Below are 23859 nucleotides of genomic sequence, written 5' to 3'. Positions count from 1 at the left end.
TTATATATGTAAAATGTTTACTTTCTACATTTCAAGATGTCAAGGAGCAGAAGCCTTTGAAATTCAACATTTTGGATTAGCAAATGGCATATTCATGAAATTTTTGAAGGGACGCCTGTTAGAAGATGAAAAAATCACAGTGTTACTTGACAGGGTTGCTGAAGGTAATTCCTTTCCTTTGATAACTAAATGAGAGGCGCTTCTTTCTTGTCAACTGTATATTTGATACACTTGATTTGATATGAATGGAAATTAATTGCCATGATTGTGTCTACAAACCAAGCTCGTAAACAATCCATACAGTCAACACCACTCTTGCCTTCAAGATTCAGTACAGACTTGAGCACATAAACAAGGATGACTTCTCAGGTGGAGGCAGGGGAGTACTAAAAGAAGGTCATTGAGTAGGCAGCACCATGGCACAGTGGTTAGTACTGCTGCCTCATAGCGCTAGGAACCTGGGTTCGAATCCTGGCTTGGACCGCTCTCTGTGTGAAATCTGCGTGTTCTCCCCATGTCAGCATGGGTTTTTCTCGGGTGCTCCAGTTTCCTCTCACAATCCAAAGATGTTAGGTAGATTGGCCATGCTGAACTGCCCTTAATGTCAGGGGGGACTAGCTAGGGTAAATGCATGGGGTTATGGGGATAGCACTTGGGTGGGATTGTGAGCAGTGCAGACACAATGGGCTGAACGGCCTCCTTCTACACTGTATGAGTCTATGATTCTAAGGCCAGTCTTGTCCAATGTTCCTTCTTCAACCAACACCAAAAATAGGTTGTTTAATCATCCGTTAACTTGTTGATTATGGGATCTTGCTGGGAAAACATAGTACTTTCTTAGCTACATCAGTGGAAGTATTTCCAATGGCTAACATAAGCAAACCTCATGGTTTTCTCAGTAACATTCTCAATTTTGTGACAAATTGTCCAGCACTTGCCTTGTGGGCTTCAGAACCCTGCCTTCAGGCTCAAAAGGCCACTGGGGGTATGGGGTGGTGGGGGGTGCTGATAGCAGCAGGAATCCCTTGAGTTAACTGAGAACGGAAGGAAGACTTCAACATTGTTATACCAAATAGAAATGGCCTTAACAGCTGGCTTACCCCCTATCCACAGGGGTGCCTTTAGCTGTAGCTGAACACAGGCAGGAAGGGAGGGAGAAGATGCTCTTTCAGAGAGCTGGTGCAGCAATGCCTCCTGCACTGTGAGGATTCTGTGGTTCACCACTGAAGTGTTAGCATCATTCTAACCACACACTAGTCAGCTGAGTTAACGAGCCCTGTTGTATTTTATGTTGAAGGTAAAATACTCTCCTTTTGTGTTCCTGCCTGAAGTCAACAGTGTCACAGTGGGAAATGTGGGAAAGTTCAGGTGATGACGCCCACTGGCGTCTTCTCTCCTTGTAGCTGCCTCCAGAGATCTTGGTTTCACCCAAACACTTAAACGTTTTCTTTAGTTTTTTGGGTGTTACCACACTTTTTAAAATCTACCGCTGTCTCTTCAAGTGCTTCGAAGGCAGGTTTATCTGTGCCTTAGCGTGGGCAGGAGCGTACTTACTGAGCACTGCCTTAACCAAGGAGCTTGGATGGAAAATGGAATGGGTCTGAAGGAGTGGGTGGCCGTTCTGCCTTAAAGAGTCGATTTCCTTATCTCCTCTTCCAATCTCGGTTCTGATGATTACAGAAAATGGATGAGGACATTGTGATTCGAATGCACCAAGTTTTAGATTGCAAAAGGAAGGGATGATCGCAAGGGATAATACGTTTCACATTTGTGAGGTCCTGATGGTCTAACAAGTCTTCATTTCAACAGATTAAAAAGTTGGCAATAAATAGAAAGAGGCTACTGGAAGTGAAGCATTATATGTAGAGTTTAAAATGCCAGCCATGTTGGTGTTCCGCAGGCATCAGTGCTGGGACCTCTGTTGTTTGTAGTGTATATAAATGATCTGGAGGAAAATGTGAGTGGCCTGATTAGTAAATTTGCAGATGACACGAAGATTGGTGGAGTTGCTGATAGTGCCAAGGATTGTCAGAGGATACAACAGCATATAGATAGATTGGAGACTTGGGCACAAAAATGGCAGATGGTTTTTAATCCAGACAAATGCAAGGTGATGTGTTTTGGAGGATCAAATTTAAGTTTGAATTATACTGTAAATGGCAGAACCCTTAGGAACATTAACATACAGAAGGATCTGGGCGTGCAGGTCCACAGTTCCCTAAAAGTGACAAAACAAGTAGCCACATGATTAAGTAGGCATATGGCATGCTTGGCTTCATCAGCTGAAGCACTGAGTACAAGAGTTGGGAAATCATGTTGCAGCTATATAAAACTTTGGTTCGGCCACATTTGGATTATTGCACGCAGTACTGGTCACCAGAAGGATGTGGAAACTTTGGAGAGAGTGCAAAGAAGGTTCACCAGGATGTTGCCTGTCTCAAGAATGTTGGCTAAAAGGACAGGTTGAATAAACTTGGATTGTTTTCTCTAGGAGGATGGAGACTGCGGGGAGACTCAATAGAGGTCTACAAAATTGAGAGGCCTGGACAGGGTGGATAGTCAGACGTTTTCTTCCCAGGGTGGAACTGTCGATTACAAGGTACAGGTTCAAGATGAGAGGGGGAAAGTTTAAGGGAGATATGTGGTTAAATTTATCACACAGAATGGTGGAATGCATCTGAAATGTGCTGCCAGAGGATGTGGTAGAATAGACACGTTAGCAACATTTAAGAAGCATCTGGATGGGTACATGAATAGGGAGGAAATAGAGGGATATGGATCAATTAAGGGCAGAAGATTTTTTTTAGTTTGGGCATCATGATCAGCACAGGTTTGAAGGGCTGAAGGGCCTGTTCCTGTACAGTACTTTTCTTTGTTCTTTTATCAAAGTGCTAATAACACTGGTTTCTTTGAAAAGTGATGATGCAAACAGAACCTCTTGAAAATAGTAGGTTTAAATCTGTGATAGGGAGGTTTTAGATTTATTGAAGATTGTCAATATTATTTTAAATTATTGAGCTCACCTTCCCGCTCTTTCTAGTTCAGATGTAAGGTTTCTGCTCAAAGTCCTAACATATCTTTTCAAGCGCGACCGTCATGCTGCTGCTTTCCAGGAATGAATGATTTTATTGGGAATGTGGCAGTTTGTTTTCTCGATTTCATGGAGTGCTGATGTTTAAACTGCAGATATGGGAAAATGTGATCTGACTAAGGGGAAGCAAGCTCTGGAAATTCGTAGCAGCCTGTGTGAGAAGAGAGCACTGACTGACCCGATCCATTCGTCTGGCTGTTCCACCGAATCGCTGGCACGTAACCTGCAATGGGCAAAGGCTCACGGTAAAATACTGCTATCTGTGACAAAGGCTGTGGTGGAGGGTGGGATTGGACTGAGGCCTGGTTTGTGACAGCTCTAGTTATTGCCCAGTCATTTCAAGTATGCAATAAACATGAAACCTGAGCCAATGGAGCAATGCTGATAATCTACATTGCTGCACAGGCAGGTTGTGGGTGTTTTGACAAGTCAGCTCTCCCAGCACAGTATCAAGGATTTGGATGCACAAAGTGCCTCGCACAATCTTCCTTTTGTGGATGAAGAATCATCTGAGGGTCACTGAACTTTGCAAAATGTACCATCCTGCTGCATGAAGGTTGTACTGGGAATAGGAATATAGGTGTAAAGCAAGCAGCAGATATCATGAACCCTAGAGCCCAACTGAAGGGGTATATAGGAAGAGCTCAGCAAAAGGTTTTTTATTCATTTTATAAATTAGTTTCTTTGATGTTTTCCTCTCATTCAGTAAAACTGGCTGGGATAGAATTGAGCTTTTCCCTCCTAGATGTATCACAGTGACTGCAACTCTGAGCTGAAACTCCTCAAGTTGCAGACACCTACTCCAGATGTAGGTGCTCTGGCTCACGCTGGCATCCAGGAGCTTCCATGTTCCATAGTCACAGTTGAACACTAAATTCTCCATTCTCACTGGCATTGGGGCTAGAACGAAGGAGATTGGAGAATCCTGCCCCAAGTGTCTGAACAATATATTGCGCAAAACGCTATAAAAGAAGTAACTTCAGAAACTTTAGATAACATTAATGAACTAAAAGATGATAAAACTTCAGGGTCCAGGTGTCAGGGGAGATGTACGAGACTTTCTGGCTTATATATTTAATAGCTAATGAAGTTCTGGATTGATTCATACAGGGCAAGCTACAATACAGCTTATGTTGCCTTATTCAAGATGAGTCAGAAATCAGATCCTTCTAATTATGTGAGCTTAATGTTGTTTAGAAAAAAGCATCTGGAAAGGTTATGATTTGAATCACTTGGATAAGTTCGCTGTTAGTAAGGATTGCCAATATGATGCTTGTTAACTTTGCATCTGTCTCACAAATCTAATTGAAGAATGATAAAAGAAAATAATTCTCCTGCTGTTGTAAACTTTATCTTGCAGGCTGATTGGCCGGAAATTTCCTGCCATTCACACCAGTAGGATCTTCCGGTCCCACTGATGACGCACCCCCTGCTATGGTTTCCCAGTAAGAGGTGTGTTCAACAGGAAACCCCATTGACAATGGTGGGACCAGAAGACCCTGCTGCTGACCAATGGCAAGCTTCCTCACCCCGTAGCCCTATATGTAATCAATGACATTAAAAGTGGACACATGAATGTTATACACTTCAGATTAACAAACTCCAAGGATTGTTTTTCATACAAGTATATCTGTTAAGTTAAAGGAAAAACAGAGATTGGAGGGTAATGATTAGTTGTTTGTTGAAAGGGCGTTACTTGTGATGGTTGTGTGGAGAATGCTGCTAAAAGTGCAGTGGAATAAGGGTGGGTTGAGTGGGTGGTGGACTGGCTACCCGCTGCATTTTCTACCTTAAAGCTTATGGGTGGGGGAAAGAAGAATCTTGAACCTGGAAAAATATAGGCTGGGAGAGAATGGAGTTTTAAAATTGCGGCTGCACTTTGGTTGATTAAGTAGATCATGAGAGAGGACTGGGGTGGAACTCTGCTGTTTCACTAACTCAAACCTATTAACACTGTGCTTCCTGTTCCAAATTGACTCGTTCCAACAATGCCTCGATTTTAAATTTCTCGTCTTTGTTTTTAAAGCTCCCATAGTGTCACCCCCTCCAGCCCTACAATTTTCCAAATCTCTTCACTTCTTTGATTCTGACCTATTCTGCAATCCCTGACTTCTTTTGTTTCCATGATGTGGAGATGTCGGCATTGGACTGGGATAAGCACAGTAAAAAATCTCACAACACCAGGTTAAAGTTGGACAGGTTTATTTGGCGCTAGCTTTCGGAGTCTCAGCCTGAGATTTGGAGTCTGAGACTCTGAAAGTTAGTGCCAAATAAACCTGTTGGATTTTAACCTGGTGTTGTGAGATTTCTTAACTCAATTGTTTCACCATTGGTGGCTGTTCCTTCAGCTACCTAGGTCCTTCAACCTAAAATTTTGCCTCTACACCTCAGTGCTGCTCACTCTTTCTTTAAAATGCTCCCTCAAACCTACTACTTTGACCAATCACTGCATACCTATCATAATATCTCCTTATTATCTCCGAAGTAGTACTTTGTTATGTAGTTTATCATTAAAGCTATGATATGAATGCAAGTAGCTGTAGCTGTAGGATGGGAGGTTTGACGTATAAAATCCATTGGGTGATAGATAAAGTATCAGGAAGTACTTCTGTTTTACAAACTGTCATAGCCCTTGGAGTAAACTGTTGAAAACTGTAATGGGTATGGAATTATTAGAACTCTTTAAAAGGGAAACCTGAGAAGGAATAAAATTTGATTGCGTACATGATGGAGAGGAATATTTCCTGAATTAACTTTGTTTTGTTTTCTCTTTTTTTTGTCTGTCCCACAAGATAACCAAGGAGTCAACAAATAACATCTGAGGTAGCACTTCTGTTTAGATAGGGCAGGCTTCATGAGCTGATTTTGTTTTTCATGTCTTCGCATGCCTATAATCACTTGTCATTTTTGTATTACTAAATTGAAAAGCAAACGCGCGTCTATGAGCCGTTAACTGCCATCTGATATTTGTGTTTTCAGAGCTACCTGAAAGTATGTGGCTCAAGTTCGAATGTGGTGTCCAAATTCAACTTGGTTTTGCTGCTGAGTTCTCGAATGTCATGATAATTTACACCCGCATTGTGAAGAAACCAGAAGGAATTATAATGTGCGAGGCATATGTCACTGATTTTCCACCGGTAAAATTTGTTTTCTTTTGCCTAACGGAATTGATAATTGGATATACTGATGTAGTTTAAGTTTACAGTTTTGTGTCAGACGGGTACTTAAGACAAATTCACGTGGATATAACTGAAATGAAGTGGGACAGTAACCCATTAATGTAGCCCAAGTGTTAAAATAGTCTCAGCCTATTTTCTATACATCTTAGACTCACATCAGAGCCTTTCCACCCGTAGGCCCTGTGCTCGTCGACTTGTTTTGGCTTTCAATTAAGCAGGGTCTCAATTTTCAAATCCTTGCATGGCTTTGTCACTCACTATTTTGGTTACCTTCACCAACCCACCAAGTTCTCTGCACTCCTCCATTTCTGGCCTCTTGCACAACCCCGATTTTAATCACCATGCCATTGATAAAGCTGCCTTCAACAGCTGAGGTCACAAACTCCGGAATTCCCATCCTGCCCCTCTCCACTTCTCTTTTTTCCTCTTAAGCATATCTCTTTGACCAAGCTTTTGGTCATCTAATATCTGCTTATGTGGCTAAGTATTAAATTGTTATTGCTAATGCTCTTGTGAAGCACTTTGAGATGCTTATTACATTAGAGGAGCTACGTAAGTACAAGATGTTGGTTGAGTTTCCAATTTGCCCCCCACCCCCCGTCTAGGGGTTTAAGATGAAATTGTTGGGAAAATGGGAAAGCATAGGTTAGGTGATAATATAGAAGAGGAACATATTGGCAAAAGGCCATAGTCAAAATGTAACTGAGAGCAAAGAAAGTTGTGTAGATGGAAACAAGAAGTTACAAAGCGACATTCGCAGATCAGGTGTTTGGGCAAAACTAGGAGATGGATTTCAATCTGGGGATGTGTGTAGTTATCAACATCTGAAATGAGAAATTAAACCAACTATATTCTTAGTGGTTAGGGAGTAGGAGCTGTGAAGGAGCAAACAGATTTAAGTGGCCATCTGCACATACCACGAAAAGCTAGTGGACAAGTAGAAAACATGATCAAAAAGGCTAATGGAATGTCATCCCTTAGCTCAAGAGGATTAAATTTTGAAGTGTAGAAGTGATGCTTCAGTTGTACTGAGTTTTCTGTTGCCCCCGCCAGGGAATCATGAGTACACATGTTGAGAGCACAGCTGAGGTTAGATGCTAGTGTATTCCAAAACCCAGGAGGGAACTTTGGAATGCTCGCTCCTGACTCTATCTTACAAATTGGTATAATGTGAAGAAAGATATAAAGACCAATGAAGAACTACCCAGACACTTTTGTGATGACTTAAACAAAATAAATATTTATTCAAAGGTAAAACACACAAGAAAGTCAACCAAAAGTAACTTAACTGCATTAAGGGCCATATCCATGATATATGTAAATTTACCCAGTTCCAAAGCCTTCTTCTTTTCCTAACCTCAGAGCGAAACTTCCCCAAGCAACGTCCCATAGGTTGCAAAATAATAAGCAAAATTCAGAAATAGTTGCCACACCAGGTCCTTATATCAATTGGAGTTACTTCCGAATTAGAATTGAGACAATTGGCTTCTCAAAACAGGCTTTCTCCAAACACAGCTTGTTGGGAATGGACCCAGCTTCCTGCTGTATGGGCTGCAATCTCAAACATCTCTTGCATTGGGTGAATTTACTTCTGATGTTTTTTTTCTTTTCAGCTTCCCTTATCTGAACTCAGAAGTTACTCTTTATCATCTTTAGTACATGAACTCACCTTTTAAAATATAAACGTGAAGCTTACCCCCATCTTTATTGTCATTAACTTGCCTTTGGTAAACATTTGTCCCCAGTGTTGCTTATCAGGCTTAGTTTATTAACCCAGCCCATTTGTCTTTCTTTCAATTTCCATTTTAAAACTAGTTTATTTTTCCACAACCCAATTGTTGGATTCTTAATTTTCCCACTTCAGTGTATAACACACAACTTAAGATATTTCAGTGAAAGTTGTGATCTGTGTGCCTGTGATTTCCTATCGTGCAGTGATAGGTGGGTCAGGCTCCCTTGCTGATAGCCTGGATGCAAAACATTACCCCACACCGCTGTTGCATGTACTTCAGAGTTGCTTTTTACTAGAGATTGGCTAATTTTGTGGGTTGGGGGTAAAGCAGGTATAATTGGATGGGGACATTCAGTGTCCTTGTTAATCTGCCTTGGGCTAAATGATCTTTCAAAATTACAGCACTAACATCACAGTGTGACAGTAAAATCTTTCAATATGTGGCCAGCTGAATATATTTTGTAAACATGATCACATGCACTTGCTTTTGCATCTTCAGTAGCTTAAAATAGCATGGATGGTATTTAGATCTGTAAAGAAGAGAAATCTTGCTCTCTTACACTCAGATGATGTGCTGTCAATTTCAAATTGATCCTCAGGCTATGTGCAGAGCAGAGTTGGCGTGCCAAGCTAGCAGGGTTTGGCAATGAGCCCAACTCTGTTCAAAATTTCAACACCAGCTGGTCATAGGGTGACACAGACATTGGCCGTAATATAAAACCATCTGTCTGTCCATCTCTCTCTCTCTCTCTCTCTCCCCCGCACCCCCCCCCCCACCCCCCTGGACCTCTTCAGCTGAAGTCAGAGTGGGGAAGATGGAGAAAATAAGGTAAAATAAATAAAAAGTCGGTGGCTCATCTATTTGAATATAGGCTAAGTATTTGTAGCAGAGCATGAAAACCGACCTACCTGGAAGAAAGTTTAGTGAGGAGATTGACTGAAGAGATTGTGGAGGCAGTGATTAAATACTGAGGAGCTCTGCCTCAGGATGGAGAGCACATACTGGCACAGTGTTAGCACTGCTGCCTCACAGTGCCAGGCAACTGGCTTTGATTCAAAAGTACATAAGACTAGGAGCAGGAGTAGGCCACCTGGCCCCTCGAGCCTGCTCCGCCATTCAGTAAGATTATGGCTGATCTTTTCACCATGGTCTTATTGAATATCTCTTTTAGAATCCTGGGCTGTAGTCCATCCAATCCAGGTGATTTATCCACCTTCAGACCTCCCAGTTTCCCCAGAACCTTCTCTTTAGTGATGGCCACTACTGTGCCCCCTGATTCTCCTGAAGCTCTGGCATCCCACCGGTGTCTTCCACTGTGAAGACTGATGCAAAGTAACTATCCAGTTCCTCTGTCATTTCTTTGTTTCCTATTATTACTTCTCCAGCCTCATTTTTCAGCTGTCCAATGTCTATTTTTGTCTCTCTATTAACTTTTACATATTGAAAAAAACTCTTCCTATTTTCTTTAATATTACTAGCTAGCTTAAACTCATATCCCATCTTCTTCCCCATTATTGCTTTTTTTAGTTGTCCTCTGCACGCTTTTAAAAGTTTCCCAATCCCCTGGCTTCCCACTAATTCTCACCACTTTCCATGCTTTTGTTTTGCTTTTATGCTGTGCTTGACTTCCCTCATCAGCCATGGATGCCTCATCCTCCCCTTAGCACGTTTCTTTCTTTTTGGGATGAATGAATGTTGTGCCTCCCGAATAACCCCCAAAAATTCCTGCCATTGCCGTTCCATTGTCTTCCCTGCTAAGCTCCCTTTCCGATCAACTCTGGCCAGCTCCTTCCTCATGTCTTTGTAGTTATGAGCAGAAGTCAGTGCCCTCTGCATGATCATCTATGCTTTAATTTCAGTTGGCAGAACATTATCAGTGCACATTCAGTCTGGATATGAATAAGGTTAATCATGTAATTAAAGCATCTCTAGGACATCTCACTGGAGGGCAAATTCAGCAGTACTGCACGCTCAGCAGAAATACTTGCTTAATGGGGTTATAATATTATAGAACTGATTATCTGACATGCAGTCCCTTGAGTGGGACATCCTGCTGGGAGAGCTAGGTCACTGAATTAATCCATATAGGTCAGAACAAGCTATTCTAGCTTATAGATTATTTATGAGATTACTGTCAGAATGTTGGAAGAAGATTTATTTTGTGTTGTATATGACAAAATCTCAATTGCAGAATCTTGTTAAGACTCATCTAGAGGACAATGCACAATTTCAGTCTCCTCATTTAAAAAGAGATATAAATGCTTTAGAAGCAGTTCAGAGAAGGTTTGCTCGACTGATACCTGGGAACCAGAGAGTTATCTTATGGGGAAAGATTGAATAGGCTGGGCCTGTATCTATTGGAGTTTAAAAGAATAAGAGGAGATCTTATTCAAACATATCAAATTTTGAGGGGACATGACAGAGTAGATGCTGAAAGGATGTTTCATCTTGTGGGGGAGGTTAGAACTCAGGGACATAATTTAAAAAAAACTGTGTCCCATTTCAGACTGAGATGAAGAGAAATATTTTCTCTGAGAGTTGTGAAGTTGGCACCTTCTTCCTGGAGAGCAGCGCAGTCAGGGTCATTGAATATGTTTAAGCTGGGGTAGGTAGATTCTTGACTAAAAAGGGAGTCAAAGCTTATGGGGATACACAGAATGTGGAGTTGAGGCTGCAGTCTGATCAGCCATAATCTTATTAAATGGTGGATCAAATGCCTACCCTGCTCCGAATTCATATTCTAGTATGTTCACATGTAAATACATTCTTTATAAATGCGCATACTGAACAGAATAAATCATTTATTTTGAACATGTGAAACCACAAACTTTTTCTATTTATGATTTTATCTCACAATGAGAACAGGACCTGGACATAGATCCTAAGAAGACAAATAAAGGAACACCAGAAGAAACGGGCAGCTACCTACTCTCTAAGGATTTACCAGAGCAGTGTCTATACACTAGACTAAGCGCATTACAGAAACTGAAGGTAAAATGTTCATATTCCAAATTAAACTATTGCAACTGATGATAGCCAATCCTTATTCCGTGCTATTTAGATCCAATTGGCACAACGTGCTGCTCTTATTTAAAGTTAGTTTGTTAGTCCACTTTATAGTGCAATGGTATTAATTGATATTTAGGTTCTTGTTTGTTCATTGTTTGTTTGTTTATTTATTAGTGTCACAAGCAGGCTTACATTAACACTACAATGAAGTTACTGTGAAAATCTCCTAGTGGCTACACTCTGGCGCCTGTTTGGGTACACTGAGGGTGCATTTTACACAGCCAATACGCCTAACCCGCACATCTTTCAGACTGGGAGGAAACCGGAGCACACGGAGGAAACCCATGCAGACACAGGGAGAACATGCAAACTCCACACAGACAGTGGCCTAAGCTGGGAATTGAACCCAGGTCCCTGGAGCTGTGAGGCAGCAGTGCTAACCATGTTGCCATCTTGTGGGCCTTTGTAACGACTGTTGTAATTTTTCCACCAGCACTTTTTTCACAAATAAGCTTCTTAGTGGAATTCCCCATATGAAATGTGAAAAAGAATCAAATCAAGAAACACTGGGGTGACAAGGTGGCGCAGGAGTTAGCACTGACCCCTCACAGCGCCAGGGACCAAGGTTTGATTTTGGCCTTGGGTGACTGTCTGTGTGGAGTTTGCATGTTCTCCCCGTGTCTGCGTGGGTTTCCTCTGGGTGCTCCAGTTTCCTCCCATAGTCCAAAGATGTGCAGGTTAGGTGGATTGGCCATGTTAAGTTGCCCCTTCATGCCCCATGGTTTGTAGTTTAGATGGATTAGCCGTGGTAGATTTGTGGAGTTATAGGGTTAGGGTGGGGGAGAGGCCTGAATAAGATACTCTGTCAGAGTCGGTGCAGACTCGATGGGCCGAACGCACCCTTCTGCATTGTCAGGATTCTGTGAACAATAATCTGCATTTATATAGCACCTCTGACTTAATAAGGCATCCTAAGGTGCTTCATAGCGTTGAATCAGACACAATTTGACACTAAGCCATGCAAAAAGACATTCAATCAGGTGAGGTAATTTGTAAAGAGCAACTTAAATGAGGGGGGAAGGTTAGAGAAGTGATGAGATTTAACGATGGAACTCCAGAGCTTGCACCTTAGGCTGTTGAAAGCCTGAATGGCAATAGTGCAAATGCACAGGAGGCCAGAATGGAGGAACACAAAGAATTCAAAGGTTTGTAGGGCTGCAGGAGCCTACTGAGATAGGGAGACCTCACGCAGAATTTAAATTTCAGACATTGCCAGACCAGGAACAAATATAGGTGTGCAAGCACAGGGATCTCAGAGCAAGTCAGGTTCTGTGCCTCCCAATGAACCAAGGCTGTTCCACCATTCAATCAGGCCAACAATGATCTGTATCTCAAAACCACTTATCCATCTTTGCTCCATAACTCTCAATAACTGACCTAACAAACTGTTTGTCTTGAAAATTTCAATTGACCCAACATCCAGAGGGAGAGGGAAGGGGTGAGGGAATGAGGGACTTTTAGATTTCTACTCCTAATGACAGCTTCTGTGAGTGGACTATCTAATCAGTTTGTACTTCAAACAAAACAGAGCATTATCTCTTAGTTTAGATTCAGACTAGCCAAGGTAAGAAACAGAGACATGCTTACTGTGCACCAGTTTGGATTTCTCATTCATGTAACTGGTGTACTGACCATGATGAATGGATCCTGGCTCCATCGGTATAAACGTGCTTTGAACTAGGTCTCAAAGAGACATATGAAACTACAATATTGCAAAAACAAAGTTCCGTTCATTCTCCAACAACATTATTTAGTATTTGTAAATGTCTTATTAACCAGGCATAAACAAAAATAAAAGCCAACCTTTCCTTTTATAGATTCAGAGATCTTGTACCATATAGCTGTGCATGTCACAAAGCTTTATCCCCTGATGTTTTCTTTGGTTGCTATTGCATTCAAAATCTATTAACTTTTCTAGCCTGGCGAGGCGGTTACATTTATCCCTCATACTTGCTGCTCAGACTATACATCTATCAGCCTCTCAGTCATCAACTAAATGCTAACAAACAGCATTCATCAATAGCTTGCTCACCCAGTGCTCAGTTTGCATTTCACCAGGGCCATTCTGGTCCACACCCCATTATACAGCTTCAGTTGTAGAAATCAGTTGAGGTAGTCGTGCTGGTATTTGACTGTGTGGCTTGAGTCATATCTGGAACAACAACAACAACTTGTATCTACATAGCACCTTTAACATAATAAAATGTCTCAAAGTGTTTCACTGGATCATTATGAAGCATAATGAGACGCTTATCACAAATGAGGGCAAATGGCCAACAGCTTTGTCGAGGTTAGTTTGAAGGAGCATCTTAAAGAAGGAAAGAGAGATAAAGAGCCTTTGGAAAGGAATTACAGATCTCAGAGCTCAAGCAGCTGAAGATATAGCCACCAGCAAGGGGACAATTAAAATTGGGCACTCTCAAGAGGCCAGAATGGGAGGAACACATATATCTCAGAGGGTTGTGGGCTGCAGCAGATTAAAGACACAGGGAAGGAGCAAGGCCATGGGGAGATTTGAAAACAAGAATGAGAATTGCGGGGGAGCTCGGGGATGCAGTTTAAGAATAGGATGCCTCCGTTTTAAGATGGAAATGAGGAGAATATTTTATCTATTGTTGTTAGTCTGTGAAACTCTCATCCCCAAAAATCAATGGACTCTGGGTCATTGAGTTTACTCAAGGCTGAGTTCAATAGATCTTTGTTCAACAAGGGATTCATGGGTTATGGGTGATAAAAACCCTTCTGATTCACTAATGCTCTTTAGTGAGGAAATCTGCCTCCCTGGTCTACACCCACAGCAGTGTGGTTCACTCAAGGGCCATTGGGGATGGGAAATAAATGCTGACCATGCCAATAATGCCCACAGCCCATGAAAAAACAATATTTTTTTAAACAAAGGGCTATTAGATGAGCCATGATCTTTTTGAAAGGCATAGCAGGCTCAAAGGGCCAAATGGCGTTCTTCAGCTCCTAAGTCCTATGTCATACATTCCTAAGTAACAGTTGATTGGCTTCATCCCAGCTGCAGCAGACAGCTTTGATAAATGCAGTGGATTAATTGCAAATACTACATGAAGGCAATCACAGGGCAACCACTGAAGTTCACTAAAACCCAAGAGGTTACAGAGCCTAACACTTGCTTGCATAAATGCTCCCAGTCCCTTGCACTTGTTACCATGTTAGAATAGCCTGGGCATCTCAGGCATTTGGAGGCTTCAGATCAGGTGCCGAGTACAATCTCTGCTGTCCTGGTGAGAGGTTTAAAGTTTTTTAAGTTTATTTATTAGCATCACAAGTAGGCTTGCGCTAACACTGAAATTAAGTTACTGTGCAAATCTCCTAGTTGCCACACTCTGGTGCCTGTTCAGGGACACTGAGGGAGGATTTAGCATGGCCAATGCACCTAGCCAACATGTCTTTCAGACTGTGGGAGGAAACCTGAGCACCTGGAGGAAACCCACACAAATACAGGGAGAACATGTAGATTCCACACAGACAGAATTGAATCCAGGTCCCTGACAGTACTAACCACTGTGCCACTGTGCCGCTCATATTTTGGGCCCACATAATTGTCCTAACGTTTGTATGAGAAATATTGAAGCTTAGCTTTTCCAGTCAGTGTAGCTTAATCACTAAAAGCTGGAAGCAGTTATGTAGACTATTGTTACTTAAGCTACAATCTCAAAAGATAGTGAACTCACGTGTGATCGAGGAGTTGGTAGATAGAAACTTGCAGCCTATTGATTGTTTCAACTTGTTCCAAATAAACCTGGGCATGGGGCTTCTAAGGTAGAAAGAGATATATGGAAAGGAATTTCCACTGCTTAATATTGCAGCATCAGTCAAGCAGCCAGAGCCCCAAATGGTCATCAACTTCAGTCCAGTGGAATTAGCATTCAGGGATAGGTGATCCATCAGATTAGATATGAAAGATATCGAGCAAAAGTGAGCAAATGAAATTGAGGTACCGATCAACCGCAGTCTAATTGGAGAGTGAAACAGTCTCCGGGGGCTGAATGTCCTACTCTTGTTCCTGTATTCATTCATTCAGTTTGTATTGTGATGCAGTCTTGGGTGATGGGCCTGAGTCTTGAATGATGGAAATGCCTGTTGCAAATAGGTGGACACTTCACTCAAATAATAGTTTGTGGGACTGCTAGTTTTGCATGCTATTTAAATTTTATTTATTAGTGTTGCAAGTAGGCTTACATTAACACTGCAATGCAGTTACTGTGAAAACCCCCTAGTCGCCACACCCTGGCACCTGTTCGGATACACGAAAGAGAATTTAACATGGTCAATGCACCTAACCAGCACGTCTTTTGGACTGTGGTGGGAAACCAGAGCACCCGGAGGAAACACACGCAGACATGGGGAGAACATGCAGACTCTACACAGACAGTGACCCAAGTCAGGAGTCAAACCTGGCTCCCTGGCATTGTGAGGCAGCAATGCTAACCACTGTGCCCTATTTCCCACCATCCTGACAAGTGGGGGAAATGGCAATAATTATGCCAGTGTCAAAAGAGCATGTCAACATTTGCTGGATAACAGTAAGTGCATTGGAGATGACGTAAAATATACAGTACTATTAACATATGAACTAGGAGCAGGAGTAGGCCATCTGGTCCTCAAACCTGCTCTGTCATTCAATTAGATCGTGGCTGATCTTTTCATGGACTCAGCTCCACTTACCTGCCCACTCACCATAACCCTTAATTCCTTTACCATTCAAAAATGTATCCATCCTTACCTTAAAAACATTCAATGAGGTACCCTCAACTGCTTCACTGGGCAGGGAATTCCACAGATTCACAACGCTTTGTGCAAAGAAGTTCCTCCTCAACTCAGACCTAAATCTGCTCCCTCTTATTTTGAGGCCATGCTCCCTAGTTCTAGTTTGACCTCCTGTGGAAACAACTTCCTTGCTTCTATCTTATCTCTGCCTCATAATCTTATATGTTTCCATAAGATCTCTCTTCATTCTTCTGAATTCCAATGAGCATAGCCCCAGTCTACTCAGTCTATCCTCATAAGCCAACTCTCTCAACTCCGGACTCAACCTAGTGAATCTCTTCTGCACTCCCTCCAATGCCAGTATATCCTTTCTCAAGTAAGGAGACCAAAACTGTACACAGTACTCCAGGTGTGGCTTCACCAGCACCTTATACAGCTGCAACATAACCTTACTGTTTTTAAACTCCATCCCTCTAGCAATGAAGGACAAAATTCCATTTGCCTTCTTAATTGCCTGCTGCACATGCAAACCAACACCTTGTGATCCTTGCACAAGGACACCCAGGTCCCTCTGTACAGTTGCATGCTGCAGTTTTTTACCATTTAAACAATAGTCAATTTTGCTGTTATTCCTACCAAAATGGATGACCTCACATTTACCAACATTGTACTCTATCTGCCAGACCCTTGCCCACTCACTTAGACTATCTATATCCCTTTGCAGACTTTCAGTGTCCTCTGCACACTTTGCTCTGCTACTCATCTTCGTGTCATCTGTGAATTTTGCCCCACTACACTTGGTCCCCAACTCCAAATCATCTATTTAAATCGTAAACAATTGCGGTCCCAATGCTGACCCTTGAGGCATACCACTAGTCACTGATTGCCAACCAGAAAAACACCCATTTACCCCCACTCTTTGCTTTCTGTTAGTTAACCTATCCTCTATCCATGCTAATACATTACCCGTAACACCGTGCACCTTTATCTTATGTTGTAGTCTTGGGTGTGGCACCTTGACAGATGCCTTCTGGAAATCCAGATACACCACATCCACAGGTTCCCCATTGTCCATTGCACATGTAATGTTCTCAAAATATTCTACCAAATTAGTCAAACATGACCTGCCCTTCATGAACCCATGCTGCGTCTTACCAATGGGATAACTTGTATCCAGATGTTTTGCCATTTCTTCCTTGGTGATAGGTTCAAGCATTTTCCCTACTACAGAAGTTAAGTTAACCGGCCCATAATTACCTGCCTTTTGTCTACCTCCTTTTTTAAACAGTGGCATCACATTTGCTGTTTTTCAATCTGCGTGAACTACCCCAGAGTGCAGCGAATTTTGGTAAATTACTACTAGTGCATTTGCTATTTCCCCCACCATCTCTTTTAGTACCCTTGGATGCATTCCATCAGGGCTAGGACACTTATCTATTTTAGCCCCATTAACTTGCCCAACTTATCTTTAGTGATAATGATAATTTCTAAGTCATCACCTGCCATAGCCTTCCTGTCATCAATTTTTGGCATGTTATTTGTGTCTTCCACTGTGAAGACTAACACAAAATACCCATTCAATGACTCAGTCATTTTCTCATTTCCAGTTATTACACCCTCCTTCTCATCCTCTAAAAGACCAATGTTTACGTTAGGCACTCTTTGTTTATTTTGTTTATTTAAAGTGAGTGCAACTGTTCTTATCTTCTGTGCTTTTTTTTATAGTCAATGGAAATCATGGATTCATTACAGTACAGAAGGAGGTCCATTGACTGCATTGGCTCTCTAAAAGAACAATTCCCTTGTTCTGCTTTCCTGCCTTTTCACCATAGCCCTGAAAATTTTTCCTCACCAGTGAATGATCCAATTTCCTTTTGAAAGACTCGGTTGAACCTGCCTTAGCCAATTTCTCAAGCAATACATACCAGATCCTAACCACTCGCTGGATTAAAATGTTTTTCCTCATGCTGTCATTACACCTTTGGCCAATTATCTTAAATCAGTTTCCTCTGGTTCTCAATCTTTCCATCAATAAGAAGAGTTCCTACTTATCTGTCCTTATGATTTTGAATATGTTTACCAAATCTCCTCTCAGCCTGCTCTTCTCCAAAGAGAATGGTCCCAACTTTTTCACGTTAACTGAAGTTCTTCATCCCCTGGAGCCTTCTCTTCTGGCATCTTTTCTGCACTTTCTCTAACGCCTTCATATATTTCCTAAAGTGTGATGCCAGATCTGGCCCACTTGTCTGTCTGTTCCACCAAATGGTCTGTGTTCTTTTGAGAATCTATGTAATCCTCCTAACAGTTCACAGTACTTTCAAGTTTAGTACCATGCATAAATTTCAAAATTGTGCCTGCACTCCAAGGTCAATAATATGTTTCTGGAAATGCAAGAGTTCTGATGCCTGTGGCTAGGGATTTCCACTATAGATCTAACCCAGTCTGGACAACAACTGTTCTCCATTTCTCTGTTTCCAATCATTCAGAGAATTTTGTATCCACATTGCCACTCTCCCTTTTATTCCACAAATTCTAACTTTGCTCTCGAGTCTGTTGTGCAGCACTGTAACAAATGCATTCTCGAAGTCCATGTGCGCCACATCAACAGCATTGCCCTCATCAACCCTCCCTGTTACCTCATCAAAAGGCCCAAACAACTTAAGTGCAATTTGCCCGTAACAGATCAGGAGAGGTGTAAAACTGGCTGCCAGTGCGCTGTCTTTCACTTTACACTATCACACAAATGTCAAATGATCCTGTTTGATTGGCAGATGTTTGTTTCTTCATTTTTTTCTATATTGTCAAAATTTAAACATTTGTTTTGCTGCCACAAATATCCAAGCTCCAAGTGCAACAACCGCAATCTATAATGTCCACTTGCAAGTTGAAAAACATGGCACAAAGTTATCACGTTTCATCTGACTATTTCTCCATCCTGGAACATTCTATTCAGATAATCGGGGCGATTCTCTTTATCTCAGTGGCAGGAGGCAACACGTCCGTCGCTAGCAATGATATCCTCTGGTCCTTCTGCTGTCACTGGGATTTTCCGTTGAAGCCACCCATGCCACTGGGAAACCCGCGACAAGTGGTGCACCACCGGTGGGACCAGAGAATCTCACCAGCTTACACATGCAGAGAATTCTGTCCAACATCTTTTTTAGGAGGGCTGTATTCTTACTTCATAACATCAGCAAGTTTACATTGACACATTTAATGGAGAATTTCAGCACCTCTTCCCCAAAAGTTACAGCAAAATAGGAGGAAAAATCCCAAAGAAGCCCCAGGTGTTTATGTCTCTGAGAACACACCTCATGTCAACCTTGGACACCTAACATGTTAAGTTACTGTAGAAATAGGCAAAGCCAGCTCTCAGAGTACCTTGCCATAAGTGCCATGTTGAAAATATGCACCAGCATAAAAGCTAATCTGCAGCTTTTCTGTAATAAATTTGAAGAGAAGTTTCTTCTTCGCTGGGTTATTATTTTTTTGAATGCTATTCAGTTTCCTGCCTAAACTTGTCTTTCGTTTGTCATGTTTAGTTTTTTGAAGTAAACTGAGTACAGAGAAGTAACCTCAGTTCACATTCTTCTGCTGCAGGAACGGCTAGTGTTCACTGCCTGCCTTCGCTATCAGTACCAAGGGCTTGATGAACCTGTGGAAGAAGCCAAGGAGGTAGATGTAGGAAAACCACTCATTGCAAAGCTGGACATCCACCGCAACATCAGGAGGAACAGCTGCCTCGTGACCTGCGCTATGCCTCACAGTCCATCACACAGCCCAGTCCATAGCCCATCTCACAGTCCAGTGCGAAGCATGGCTTACAGTGCAGAATTTGAGCATTATCACCACCATCACAACCAACATTATCAAGATAACTCTCACCTCGGAGTCTACAACCTAAATTCGGCCGTGATGGGTGCAATAGGCTGCACCATTCCTTCTGACAGCTGTAAATACACCACGTACACTGACTGGGGTCAAATATCTAACTTCTGTAGTAGCAATATAAGGGAGATCAACATTCCTGTTGAGAGTGATATCAATGATCTGCAATCTGATTTCGCTGACTGCCTGAAGTTCACTGAGCATTAATGCACAAATAATTATTCTGAATGGGCCAAGGAGGATTTTTCACCAGAACCATGCTGGCACCTGCTGGATGTAACAAACTGTCAAATATATCCACCGCAGTGACACATAGATAATGGGTTCACCCAATGTATTTCTTTTCATTTGCACACTAACAACACAATACACAAGGAATGGCTAGCATCCAGAATTTCTATGGTCGTAAAAGGGAGTTTCTAGAAATTAATGAGCTGTCTTAGCCAATGTGACCAAACACAGGTTGATCAACTGCATTAAGGTAGGCAGATTTTGGTCAAATTCATAAAATTGGGCAGCCTATTTGACCATGAGTCATTTTCCAACCCTCCCCAGGCCATTTCCTGAATTACAGTCAGGATCCAGAGTTTAATCTTATTGTTTACCAGTTGTGAACTGGTGCACCTTAATTGTTTTCTCTGCTGCCTTCAACAGACCTTCAACATTCTCAGTGTATAATCACGTACTTATCACAATTGATAGGAAGTTTTAGGTGAAGGTTTAGTGCAGAAGATTGCAAAGCTTAAAGGATTGTAGCAAAAGATGGAGTAAGTCAGGAAATAGTGATGAGAGGATTCTAAAATTGTTTTTAATGAGGAAGAGAATTCATGGGATGTGGGCAACAGCATTGCTGTCCCTGGAGTATGTAGGCCAGACCAGGTAAGGATGGTATATTTCCTTCCCTGAAGAACATTAGTGAACCAGGTAGGTTTTTAACGACAATCAACAATGGTTTCACGTTCATATTAGACTTTTAATTCATATTTTCATTGAATTCAAATTTCACCGTCTGTCATAGGGCGATTTGTACCCAGGTCTCCAAAGCATTACCCTAGGGCTGGAATTCTCCGGCAGTTCACGCTCAACCGCGCTGTCAACAAGAATGGAGAATTTGGCACTCAGCCAAATCTCTATCCACTGCAGTGGGACGGGAGAATCCCAGCAGTGGGTGAGGTCGGATCTCTAGATTACTAGTCCAGCGACAACATCACTACGTCACTGCCTCCCCTTTTGTACATCAACCACTCACAATAATTTATCTCTTTCAACCCTCATATATTAATTCCTAAATTTATTTTCAAACTGAAATGCACATCATTGCCCCAAGAATTGAAATTAACTCCCAAAGAAGACACAATAAACAAAGGCCTGGAACCAATTAGAGGAAACACTCTGCAAAATTCCCTGATTGCTTCAAACAAGCAAGTTTCAGATCATTATGTTTTCCCAGAATACATTATTAGACATATCAAAGCAAAAGTTTCTCTGCCAGATATGTCTGCCTGTAAGAATATTCTATTCTTGAGGACAAGAAAAGATTATTTCTATCTATTGGACTAGACTCAAAGGTTGGAAATTAATATGTCATTTTGTCTTGTTTACCATTCAATCAATGATGTAGAGATACCGGTGTTGGACCGGGGTGATCTCAGGTTAAAGTCCGACAGGTTTATTTGGAATCACGAGCTTTCAGAGCGCTGCTCCTTAGGTGAGTCATCTGAGGAAGTCCATATAAACCTGTTGGACTTTAACCTGGTATTCAATTGAAAAGTTAAGATGTGTATCGGGCACCATGGAGACACCATTAATGTAAACCATTGGTGTGGAACAAGCTTGTAGTGAATCAGCAGCCTGTTACACCCTGCGCCAGGCTTTATTTTCTGTGGACTTGAAGAGTACTACCATGATTTTTAATTTCAAACCAGATAGAAGTGGCAGTGAGACTGGAAGGCAAGTCCAATAATATTTGGGAGTATAGTTTTTGCACTTTAAAAAGAAAAAAAGGTTTGGATTTATATGGCGCCCTTCGTGACTACTGGATGTGTTTTACAGCCAATGAAGTGTTTCTGAAGTGTTGTCACTGTTGCAACGCAGCATCCAATTGTTGCACAGAAAAATCCCACAGCAGCAATGTGACCATGACCAATGGACTAATGATTACCAGGAGGAAGACTGGGCAAGGTGAAAAATCAGCTCCTGATTGATCTCAAGCCTGTTTCATGCTGCTGGTACACATTCTGTTTATTCCCAACACATACCACAACTACCCATCATTTTAACTGTTTGAAAAGAGTAGTAGATAATAATACAAAAATACAAGCATTACTGCCTTGAAATGTACAGTAACCTCTGCTTCCAATATTTGGTTTTTCCACAAGTTTGCCATCTTCTGCATGAAAGAGTGACATCCTGATTTACCAGTCAGGTGGAGTAAAAAATAGACACCATGATCATTGACATGAACATCAAAGCTAAAGAGTTGCCTAAAATGTATGGGGAAAGCCAGAGTTATTAAATGTTAAAGTTGTTGCATTTAATACTTAAGAGATGTTTTGTGTATTATGTTATCCAGGAGAATGTATGGTTAGGTCTTGAGTTCTTTATATGCCCTGTTAGTGAACAAAACTCCCACATAACTGACGAAGGAGCAGCGCTCCGAAAGCTAGTGGCTTTTCCTACCAAATAAACCTGTTGGACTTTAACCTGGTGTTGTGAGACTTCTTACTGCGGTTAGGTCTACACGGACTACCTCATACTAATGTGCTCACGCAGTGGCACAGGGGTTAGCGCTGCTGCCTCACAATGTCAGGGAACCAGGTTCAGTTCCGGCCTTGAGTAATTTTCTGTGAAAAGTTTGTACATTCTCTCCATGTCTGCTTGGCTTTTCTCCGGGTGCTCTGGTTTCCTCCCACGGTCCAAAGATGTGCAGGTTAGTTATGCTGACCATGCTAAGTTGCCCCTTAGTGTTCAGGGATGTGTGGATTTAATGGATTATCCATGACAATGCATGGGTTTACAGGGATAAGTGAGGGGGGTGGACCCGGGTAAGATGCTGTTTCAGAGTTGGTGTAGACTTGATGGGCCAAAATGGCATCATTCTGCACTGTGGGATTCTATATTTCTTTGCTATTTTTATGGGAATTTAAACTGTTTAAAAATAAACTGTTTAATGTCTATTAAAATAGTAAACCAAGTAATGCTCTGCTCTATATGAAGCATTTGTACACTAAAATCACCCTATTTTCTCTTGGCACTCATGTATTCAGTCTTTCTAGTAACATTACTGAAAAATAACATTTAATTTTTTGGCTTTTTTCTATATTAGGCTATTCAATAATGAATGTGAAGGCACCTACGTACATTTTATAAAGTTATCATATATAAAAATAGTGATCCCAATTCAATTACTGATTCAAGGACTGATATTTCATGAATTAGTACATAGAACATAGAAAAACTACAGCACAAACAGGCCCTTTGGCACACAAGTTGCGCCAATGATATCCATACCTACTAGGCTTACCAATAACCCTCAATTCTATTAAGTTCCATGTAGTCATCCAGAAGTCTCTTGAAAGGCCCTATCGAATTTGCCTCCACCACCACCGACGGCAGCCGATTCCAGTCACCCACCACTCTGAGTGAGAAACTTAACCCTGATATCTCCCCTGTACCTACTCCCCAGCACCTTAAACCTGTGTCCTCTTGTAGCAACCATTCCAGCCCTTGGAAAAAGCCTCTGAGAATCCACCTAATCTATACCTCTCAACATCTTATACACTTCTATCAGGTCACCTCTCATCCTTCGTCTCTAGAATTAGAAATGATCATTTGCTGCAAAACTGCCAGATCTATATACAGAAAAAATTATAGGCCAGATTTTCCAGCCACACTCACTCCAAGACCGGAAAATCCCACCTGAGATCAGAGGACCATCGCATGGTCCGTGTCCTGCCTGTTACGATTCCTGTGGTGAGCGGAATGGGAGAATTCCGCCCTATATCTGAGCATGTTCCTCATGTGTTTTTCTGCTTCTGCTGCTGTCAATGCTCTCGGCATCACAGATTAATATCCGTATTCCATCAACATTTATATTAGTGCTGGGTAACCAGATATGACCTGCTGATATAGCAGTCTTGATAATGAAAACTTTTAAATGGAT

At 41.7% G+C, this 23859-nt stretch overlaps 1 protein-coding gene across 3 annotated transcripts in view; it reads left to right on the top strand.

The window, feature by feature from the left end:
- Nucleotides 1–22706, top strand: part of LOC145335993 (mucosa-associated lymphoid tissue lymphoma translocation protein 1-like) — a 128644-nt gene extending 105938 nt beyond the window's left edge. For all 3 annotated transcript variants that reach the window (XM_080181717.1, XM_080181727.1, XM_080181736.1), the window contains exons 13-17: nucleotides 37–164; nucleotides 3187–3336; nucleotides 6071–6228; nucleotides 10869–10994; nucleotides 19410–22706. In XM_080181717.1, the coding sequence (XP_080037843.1) occupies nucleotides 37–164; nucleotides 3187–3336; nucleotides 6071–6228; nucleotides 10869–10994; nucleotides 19410–19904 (1057 nt within the window). In that variant the 3' untranslated portion in view covers nucleotides 19905–22706. The remainder of the gene's footprint in view (nucleotides 1–36; nucleotides 165–3186; nucleotides 3337–6070; nucleotides 6229–10868; nucleotides 10995–19409) is intronic.
- Nucleotides 22707–23859: the final 1153 nt, after the last annotated feature.

Source organism: Carcharhinus amblyrhynchos, chromosome 1 (assembly GCF_965287045.1).
Source record: "Carcharhinus amblyrhynchos chromosome 1, sCarAmb.v2.hapA, whole genome shotgun sequence".
NCBI classification, from domain to species: Eukaryota; Metazoa; Chordata; class Chondrichthyes; order Carcharhiniformes; family Carcharhinidae; genus Carcharhinus; species Carcharhinus amblyrhynchos.
The sequence above is the reverse complement of the archived record's forward strand: the minus strand, read 5'-3'. Positions and strand labels throughout refer to the sequence as shown.